Here is a 9554-nt window from a genome sequence, read left to right as displayed (position 1 = left end):
GCTTCCTGACTGTCTGGGAGCAGTCTGCTTCTGTAAGGCTTCTCCCCAGGCTCTGACCACCTCTAAGGGGTCCACAGTGGGTTTCAGCCCATTCAGAGGGTACGCAAAGTGGTGTGTGTGTGTGTGTGTGTGTGTGTGTGTGTGTGTGTGTTCCAGGGATGAGGAGGGGTCGGCGACTGCAGGAACCTGTGCTAAGACCACAGGAACCTGGATTAAGAACATGTCTTTTGTGGGGGTCCATGATTCAGTCTACTATCCATTTACAGGCTCATGCAATTGTAGGGCTTGCGAGTCTGAAACCCGCTAGGCAGGTCAGTGGGTTGGAAGCTCGGGCGGGAGGTGATGTTCAGTCTTGAGGCAGCATTTCTTCTCCTCCGGGGAACCTCAGTTCTTGCTCCTAAGGCCTTCAAGTGATTGGCTGAGCTCCCCCCCCATTATCGAGGGTCACCTGTACTTAAAGTCAGCTGACTGGAGATGTTATCCGCATCTGCAAAGGCCCCTCACAGCACCACCTAGACCAGTGTTTGACCAAACAACTGGGCACCATACCTTAGCTGAGTTGACAGATAAAATTAACCATCACATGAATGTACAACTATGTGATGGTACCGTGAACAGTTGATTTTACACCACGGATGATTGTATGATATGTGAATATATCTCAATAAAACTGAATTAAAAAAAAATTAACCATCATAGCAACCTAGCAAGTTCCCTGAAGAAAAAAATTCCAGCCAAGCAGTGAGAGTGCAGGATGCGTGTGTGGGGTGGCGGGAGGAGGAGAAGGAAGGGCACAGGGTAGGAGAGTTTCCAGGTGTGAAGTCTGGGGAAGCATGAGGTGGCTGGGGCCCAGCGTTCTGGCTCCTTGGCTCCCTGCAGCGCCACTCATGGTAGGAGGAAGGCAGCAGGGGATCATCTGAATGGCTGAGGGGGAGGGTATTTGGGGCTGAGGGAGCATAGCAGAGGGGAACCAGTAAGGCAAGTGGAGGGAGGGTTGGAGGGACAACCCAGGCTAGACTTTGGTGTGTGCCTTTTCAGAGGGAAGTGGGGCCCTGCGCAAGGTTTTCCAGGGGAGGAGTGAGGTGGTGTTGGGGGCTCAGGAAGGTGGTTCCGCTGTGGGAGGACAGACTAGAGGGGAGGAGGGAGTTCTGGGGAGTGGAGGAGGACTTGAACTCAGGGGCTGGAGGACTCGAAAAGGAGAGACTAGAAGAGGCGTCCTGGGGCTTGGGGAGGAGGGAGAGGCAGGAGGCCCCGGCTGGGTGCAGGGTGGGGTGGGGTGGAGGTTGTCTGGAGCCTGGGGGTACTGAGGGAGCAGCCGGATGGACCCCCTTTTGGGCTGATTGATTTCCAGGGGCTGGTGGGATGTCCTTGGAGGTGTGTCTGAAATGGAGGCGGTGGGGTCTGCAGCGACACGTGACAGGGATTGTGTTCTAGCCAGCAGCAGCTCTAGGGTGGGGACAGCCTGTGGGACGCAGTCACTCAGACTTATCTCTCTGAGGCTCGATCTTTTCATCTGTAAAATGGGTTGTTGTGTTCGATGGTTCTGAGAGATAAAGGTGCTTCTGGAAACACGACCGCTGTCGGCGGGGGTGTGTGGAGGTGCGGGGGGTCCCCGACGTGTGTCCTGGGTCCCCCCGGCTGCGGCGACGCCACTGCCCCCTGGTGGCCCTCCCGGCCGGGGCGCCCCGGGCCGCGACAGGCGGGGCGACGGGGCGGGCTGCTCGTGGGCCGGCGCCATCAGTCCGTCAGTCCGCTTGCTTCTCGCGCCGCGTCTGTCGGTCGGTGCGTGGACGGCGGCCGCTCTCAGGGGCTCCTGGCCGCACTCATGGTAGGTGGGGGGGGGGCGCGGCGGCAGGGGCTTGGAGGGGCGAGGCGGGAAAAGGACCTCGCAGGGGCGGGCGCCCCGGGCTGGGCAGGGGTAGGCGCGCACGGCAGCGGCCCCGTGGGGGCGACCCCACCCCGGCGGTGGGGGGCTCATCTCTCAGCCTTTAGGTTATTTCTGCCTTTTGCATCCAGGGGCGCCGCCGGGCGGGGGGCTCCAGCGCGGCGACCCTTTCCAGGGGGTAGGGAGCCCCCCTCGAACCATGGATGGCACCTGCACTTTCCCAGCTCTGCTACCACTTCACTCCTGGTGGGCGGATGGATGGTCGGGGGAGGTGGTGGTGGTGATGGGGAGTTTGGCATTTGAGCAGAGGAAGTGCACCTGGTTCCCCAATGCCGGGATTCAGGTGTGGGAGCCGCAGGGAGGCTGGGGGAAACTTCTCGGTGGAGGCTTTGGTGAGGAGGAAGATGCTGGGGAGAGGGAAGGACCTGGAAGAAGGAACCTGGAAGTCGGATGGTGGGTACCAGGCTCGGGGAGGCCCAGGTCGGGTCTGAGGAGAGGAATGGAGCCTGAGGGCTGGGGGCACGGGGCAGCCTGGCTCTCCCCAAGCCCACCCTCTGCCTGTCACCAGGACATTAGGGGCTTGGGGAGCAGGCTCTGGCACATCCAGGGCTGCTTGATCTGGGGCAGCTCCTGGTCTTTTGTGCCAAGCCACATGACCAGCAGATCCCACTTCAGCCCCTGTCCCATCTCCCCCTGGACTCTGCCCTTCCCTTTCCATCTGGGAAGTAAGGATCATGCTAATATGGATTGAAATAAAACACTTAAGATTCCCAGCCACACTCCTGAGAACTTTACATGTATTCTCACTTAACCTTCACAGATACGATGAGGTAGCCTCTGCTGACACCTCCATTTTACAGATAGGGAGACTGAGGCACAGTGAGGGGAAGTCTCATCTAGAGAGAGACTAGGTCGGCATCTGCTCCAGGACTGTCTGTTTAGCCCTGTGGCCTGGATTCTTAACTTCTAGACCTGCTTGACTGAATAAGAGAAGAGAAGCCCCACAGAGAATAGGGGACCTCAGAACTGGTAGCATCCAGGGGGCCAAATACTTAGACTTTGAACTGTTTGGGTGACAGAAAATAGAAATGAAAGCCAATGTTTGCATCGGCATTTTTGTTTATATTTTAGAGTCTTTTCACTCCCTCATTTGGTCCCTGCAGAGGCTTCTTCCCCCCCAGTGAGCTGGGTAGGAACCAGTTCCTCACCAGGTGTCAGGCAGACCTTGTGCTAATGCTTTCACGGTTAAACTCCCTGGATCCTCTAACAATAAGGCAACAGCCCCAGAGAGGTCTACACTCACCAGGTCAGCCAGCTAGGAATTGGGGGAGGCTGGATTTGAATTGAGGCAGTTGCTTTCAGAACCCTTGCTCTTAAAGACTCTGTGATATTGTGCATTGTACCCATTTTACAGATGCCCAAAGTGAGGCTCTGGTGCCTCTCCTGAAGTCCAGGGCTTGATGGGGAGGACTGGTGACGGCAAAGCCCATGCTTGCGAGGAGCTGGCATTTAGGAAAAGGTTTCAGCATATTGTGACATTTAAAATTGAAGTGCCACATTTTATCATTTTTTTAGATGTACGTTTTTATACCTCTGACACTAATGCATTTTACAATGGATGGCAGTTTTTTTTCTTTCCTGGGAGTATGGAAGATTATGGTCATTTGAGTGCTTGATGCATTATAACAAAGCCAGGATTCCCCAAGTGACTTTTCTCTGTCTCTGTCTTCTGTCCACAGGCTCCTCCCTGTTCCAATTGCTCTATCTTCTCTGGAGACCTGTCCCCGGGGGCTGCTAGGAACCCCCTCCCCTGCAACATCAGTGGGACCTGGGGGTTCTTTGAGCCCGGGGACTTGAACCTGACAGACGAGGAGCTGAGACTCAAGTACCTGGGGCCCCCGCAGTCAGAGCTCTTCACCCCCATCTGCGCCGCCTACCTGCTCATCTTCGCGGTGGGCGCCGTGGGCAACGGGCTGACCTGCCTGGTGGTCCTGCGCCATAAGGCCATGCGCACGCCCACCAACTGCTACCTCTTCAGCCTGGCCGTGGCCGACCTGCTGGTGCTGGTCTTGGGCCTGCCCCTGGAGCTCTACGAGATGTGGCGCAACTACCCCTTCCTGCTGGGCGCCGGCGGCTGCCGCTTCCGCACGCTGCTCTTCGAGATGGTCTGCCTGGCCTCGGTGCTCCACGTCACGGCCCTGAGCGTGGAGCGCTACATGGCCGTGGTGCACCCGCTCGAGGCCAGGTCCCTGGTGACGCGCACTCACGTGCGCCGCGTGCTCGGTGCCATTTGGGGCCTGGCGGTTCTCTGCTCCCTGCCCAACACCAGCCTGCATGGCATCCGACCGCTGGAGGTGCCCTGCCGGGGCCCCGTGCCCGACTCGGCCGTCTGCACGCTGGTGCGCCCGCGGGCCCTCTACAGGCTGGTGGTGCAGGCCACCGCGCTGCTCTTCTTCTGCCTGCCGGTGGCCATCATCAGCGTGCTCTACCTGCTCATCGGGCTGCGGCTGCGGCGCGAGCGGCTGCTGCACAGGCAGGGACCCCAGGGCCGGGGTGCCGCGGCGGCCGGGGCAACGCTGCGAGGCCGGGGTCGGAGGCAGGTGACCAAGATGCTGTGTAAGCATCGCTGCTGGCAGGCGGCGGGTGGGGGTGGGGGGCCTGCAGGGAAGGCCCAGTGTCTGGGTTTTGGGGCCTGAGTGGGTTGGTGGATATGGGAGGTGTGCATGTGCATGTGTCCGTGTGTCTGTCCATCTGCATATTCTTTTAGATTGCCCTGCTAGAAACCTGCCCCAAAGATAACTGTTACTGGCTGGTGGCTGGATCAGCTATGTAATTTGTGGGGTAGGAAATGAAAAATTCAGGGTCTCTTAAGAACATCAAGATGGCAAGAGCAGAGCATTCAACCACACCTCAGGCCCTTCTAGCTCCAGGCCAAGTGTGCCACCCAGGTTCACTCCCATGAAGCCAGCCCTCACTCAGGGAACCAGACCACAGACAGGGCAGGGGCATATGGTGGCTGGGCTCTGGGGTGACTAAGGCCAGGATAGGGACCTTCCAGGACTCTCATCTCTGCTCCTAACCATGTCTCAGCGCTCTTCCTCCCCATGGCAGCCTGGGACTCCCAGCTTCAGGCACCGGTCCCCCTTGCCGGAGGAAAGCCCTCTGCCCTTAGTCTATTGAAAAGTCCCCAACAAGGGTTCTGATTGGTGGGGCTTAGGCGAGCCCTGACCCCCACCCCCCACGGACCAGAGGGACAGGATGCTGATGTGTCCAGTCCCCAGTGGAGGCCAGAGCATGGCCACCTGGGTTGAGGCTCCATAAATCTTTCCGTGGTCCCCGGGATGCAAGACCAGCAGACGCTAAGCTGGTCATTGACTCACTCTCCATCCCACTGCACTGCAGCCCAGTCCCACCTCTGCAGGCCCTGGATCAGGTAGGTGGGAGAAGCCAGGGTAGGAGAAGGCAGAGAGACCCATGGTCAAAGCCATGGGATTATGGCCAGCTAACTGGGAACAGCCCATTCCCAGAGAGGCCCACCCCTCCCACCCCTCTGGAACAGCATCTCAGAGCTGTGCTTGCATCCAAGTTCTGTGTCAAGGGAGGCTGGGGCAGTCTTTGCCCGTTCTACTGACCATTTGCTGCCTCTGCTCCACCTCCAGCCAGCAAAAGGGCTGAGCCAGCAGCTGGCACACATCTGGGACAGGCTCTCACCGCTGGGAAGGTGGGGTGTCTTTTTAAGGCAGACTTGCTTGCCAGCCTGGGACCACTGGCTTTCTTCTTGCTTCTGCTTTGTTTTCTGAGGGCCTACTGCACGCCAGGCTGTGTGCGGAAGACTTCGTTGGAAACCAGGGATTACAAGGAAAACCATGCTAGGGCATGATGGGAGGGCACAGCAGGGGAAAGAGAGCAAGTCGCAGAAGCAAACCGAACAAACAAGAAACAAAAGTCAGGGCAGGCCTGGTGGCAGACTCAAGGAAGGGTCTGACTTTTTATGGCCGGGGCTGAAAGGAAGCTTGGAAGAAAGAGGGAGGCTTGGCCAGTCCATCTTGTCTTTTGCTGGGGATGAAACTCCTTCTCCAGTAAAGGAGGAGTTAGTCCCGGTCAAGACATGAGCTGGGGCTGGGAAGGCTTCCGGGGCCAAGGCAGGGGTGTGTGTGTGTTGTGTGTGCTGTTTGTGTGGTGTGTGATATGTGTATGTGGTGATGTGTGTGCGCCTCGCTCTCTCTGGCCCCACCACCTCGCCATCCACGGCTCTCTGAGCAGCGCTCCTTTCTCCTGCTCTCTGCCTACGCATCAGCAAGCATGGCCCCCAGATAGGCCCCCCAGTAGGCCCTAGCCCCATTCTGTATCCCAGTAGTGGTTTAACATCCGCAGCTGAGAGTCACCCAGTCCCAAATTCCACTGGGAGAGAATCTGATTGGGCCAGCTTGGCTTGGCGCCCGCCGCCCACCCCGCCTCCGTGCAGGGGCAGGGGGCGTGGCCTATCCCGAGGGGCGTGGCCAGGGCAGGGCGCCTTCCAGACAGGATGGGCGCGGGTGACGTGTGGGACAGGAGCGGGGCGAGGGTGGGAAGGGCAGCACTAAAGCGCTGGGGAAGGCGGCTGGAGGCACGGCGGGAACCCAGCTCTCCCCTCTCTGCCCCCGCAGTTGCGCTGGTCGTGGTGTTTGCGATCTGCTGGGCCCTGTTCCATATCGACCGCCTCATGTGGAGCTCCGTGTCCCAGTGGACCGAGGGCATGCATCTGGCCTTCCAGTACGTGCACGTTGTCTCCGGCATCTTCTTCTACCTCGGAACGGTCGCCAACCCCGTCCTCTACAGCCTCTTGTCCAGCCGCTTCCGAGAGACCTTCCAGGAAGCCCTGTGCTTTGGGGCGGGGTGCCGCCGCCGCAGGCGCCGTCGCAGCTCCCACAGCCTCAGCCGGGTGACCACGGGCAGCATCCTGTGTGACTTGGGCTCCCCGGGCGGCAGGGCCCTTGCCCTGGTGGAGAACGGTGGCCCCGAGGGGCAGCATGAAGCTGACCCTGCCTAAGGGACCCTCGAAGCAGCTTTGCTGGGAGGTGCCAGAGGGCCATGTGTATTTGGGGAGCTGTGACTGCCTTCTGCAGGGCTGTCCTTGGGGCCCGCCCCTCTTTGCACCCTGTCCCATTTCAGTCTAGAATCTCTGACCAGCACCTCAGTGACTCCTGTCCCCACCCCTGTGTTTGAGATTTGAGGGCAAGCACGAGAGGAGGGGGGGAGTAAGCTCCATTTCTGAGGACCCCCAGGCCCGGCAGCATGCAAGGAGCTCGACACCCCTCAGAAGGTGTTGCTGTCTGCCCTCCAGAGCCCTGGCCTCCCCATTTAAACTTCTTCCCCCACAGAAACATCACAGTCAGTGGGCACAGCAATCCTCCATTGGGACAACCCCACCCCACCCCCAATTTCTGAAATGTTCCCAGGGGCTCCCCTTCCCGTCCCATTTCTTGCTAAGCAGCTGTGGGTTCTGACCTATTCTGTCCCTCTCTAGCTCTTGGCCTGCACCTGACCCCTCACTGGCCACCAGTCCACTCATCCTGCTCTGGGACCCCTACCTAGAGGAGCTGCAGGGTGGCAGGTGTCCCCAGGGACCCGGGGGACCTGGTCCAGTCTCAGCCTTGCTGCCGCCACCTTGTCGTGTGGCATCGGGCAGGCTGCCTCACCTTCCCAGGCCTCGGTTCCTTGCTGGCAAAAGGAAAGGGGCCCTGCCAGTCACAGTATTGGGCTCTGGCACTTTAGCTGTGGTTTTCTGTGGGTGCATAAGCCACTGCTTGCAAAGAAACCAACTGATATCGTCAGATCAACAAGGCGGAAATTACTCTCTTCTTGTTGCCTCCCACCCCCACTTCCTCCCTGACCTCCAGATGACCCTTCACCCTCCCAGGAGCAACTCTGGGCCTGGCCTTTGCTTGTACTGGAACTGGGGGGATGCTTGGCACTGAATGGCGGCCAGCGTGTGAGCCTGGCCCTCCCTCCCCTGCCTTCATCCTCACCTAGATGCAGGCTGACCTGGGGGCCTCAGGTGAGCAGAGCTCTGGGCCCAGCTGGCAGAGGGTCTTGGGGACAAGAAACTTGGGCTGACCAAGGGCAAGGAGTGGCCCTGTGGGGAGAGTTCAGCTTTTGGTTCAATGAGGAAAGAAGGGGAACAGGGCCAAGTAACTCCATGAAACCGAGTCCCATCCTGAATCCCATGGGGCTGACATGGTGCTCAGTCAGGACTCAATGAATGGGTGAAACTCATCCAGGGTCGCTCAGTCGTGCTGCCAGGGATCTGAGTGGTCCCTGGACCTGGTCCTCCTGAGAGGACTCTGGAGTAAAGGAAACCCTGGCCTGCAGGGCTGGACACTGGCATAGAGCCTGGGAAGAAGGCGTCCTGCTGTCAGGGTCTGCGGGTTTAGTGCTCCCCACAGCAAACAACCGGCTCGGGCCCAGCTCCCTGCCGGCAAAGAAGAGGCAACTGTACAGGGTCACAGTTATAAAAATAGATGCTCATTGTAGAAAACTTGAAAGTACAAATAAACAAAAATAAAGACTTTAAAAAATTTAAAATCACCCATAACCTTACTCTCCAGAGGTAAGCACTGTATCTACCCACTGTGGCATGTTTCCTTGTAATAATGTTTAAATGATGGTGATCCAAGTCAGTTTCATACCTTGCCTTTTCCCTGCAGACAATACATCCAAGCTCTGGGTCACACTCATTGGGCTTGTGGACCCCACCCTGGTGGCCTTGGTCAGCCCTGGGTGAGTTCCCAGGGTCTCATAAGCCTCAGCAGAGTATTGGCCCAGTAAGGTCCCACCCTCCTTATCTGCTGGGCTCAGAAGAGCCTGGCAGAAACCCTGGGTGCCAGGGAAGTAAGAGCCAACCGGCCTGTGGGATGAGCTCGGGGCAGTCAGCAGAGGGAGGAGGCTTGGCTAGTACAGAGGGTAAGAGGGGAAGCACAGGGGCTTTGGGACTGAGTGTGGCAGAGGCCAAGGATAATGGGGAGAAGTGGTGCTTTCATGGTGCCAGGGCACAGGTAGGGGAGCTGAAAGGGAGCTGGTCCAGAGGGGCCTGCAGCTCTGCTCCCCAGTGGCTGGGCCTGAGCCTGTCCTGATTAAATGTCAAGTCTGAGCCCTAAGCGGGGACAGCCCCCAGAGGAGGCCTTGGGGAGGGGTTGAGAGTAAAGGAGGGGGTAACTGGTGAGAAGGGAGGGATTCTGTAGAGAAAGGAGATTGTGGAAAGAGGCTGTGCAGAACTGCGAGTGCCCAAGCACTGCCTCCGACTGGGCTCCCAGGGCCTTGGGGTCGGGTGGAAGGCGCGGCTTTGGGCTGGAACCCGAAGTTGTTCCCTAGGCTACTGGACTCCCGGAGGCCTTTCTTGGGCATCAGAGATGATGTATGGTATGAGGAACTTCAGTCACTGTGTATTTATAAAGGGCCCGAGACCTGCGAAGAAGCCCTGGGCAGATGGCACGGCCTGGGATGCAAGCTCTCAGAAGGCATGTGCTCCCCAGTGCAAACAGGCGTCCGTCTCCCGAGTGTCTCCACAGCAGGCCAGCACACAGGTCCTGCTTGTCACGGGTCATTGGTTGCCGTGGAAAATCTAAATAGCAGTTCTGGGCTCAGCCCTTGACAACAAGGGATGGAGAGGGAAAGGCCAGCCAGAAGGACC

General features: G+C 58.6%; 1 protein-coding gene across 1 annotated transcript; it reads left to right on the top strand.

The window, feature by feature from the left end:
* Window positions 1-1705: 1705 nt before the first annotated feature.
* On the top strand, window positions 1706-8383 carry NMUR1 (neuromedin U receptor 1). The gene is made up of 3 exons (XM_037850197.1): window positions 1706-1828; window positions 3625-4501; window positions 6532-8383. Exons 1-3 carry the CDS (start codon window positions 1826-1828, stop codon window positions 6912-6914), a joined length of 1263 nt encoding a protein of 420 aa, XP_037706125.1. The 5' UTR covers window positions 1706-1825; the 3' UTR covers window positions 6915-8383.
* Window positions 8384-9554: the final 1171 nt, after the last annotated feature.

The sequence above is a fragment of the Choloepus didactylus genome, chromosome 9 (assembly GCF_015220235.1).
Source record: "Choloepus didactylus isolate mChoDid1 chromosome 9, mChoDid1.pri, whole genome shotgun sequence".
Classification (NCBI taxonomy): domain Eukaryota; kingdom Metazoa; phylum Chordata; class Mammalia; order Pilosa; family Megalonychidae; genus Choloepus; species Choloepus didactylus.
The sequence above is the reverse complement of the archived record's forward strand: the minus strand, read 5'-3'. Positions and strand labels throughout refer to the sequence as shown.

Bases quoted from the DNA above. Each gene is read 5' to 3' on its own strand.
- NMUR1 (XM_037850197.1), top strand. The intron at 4,502-6,531 runs GTAAGCATCGCT...CTGCCCCCGCAG, and splicing joins GCAGGTGACCAAGATGCTGT to TTGCGCTGGTCGTGGTGTTT.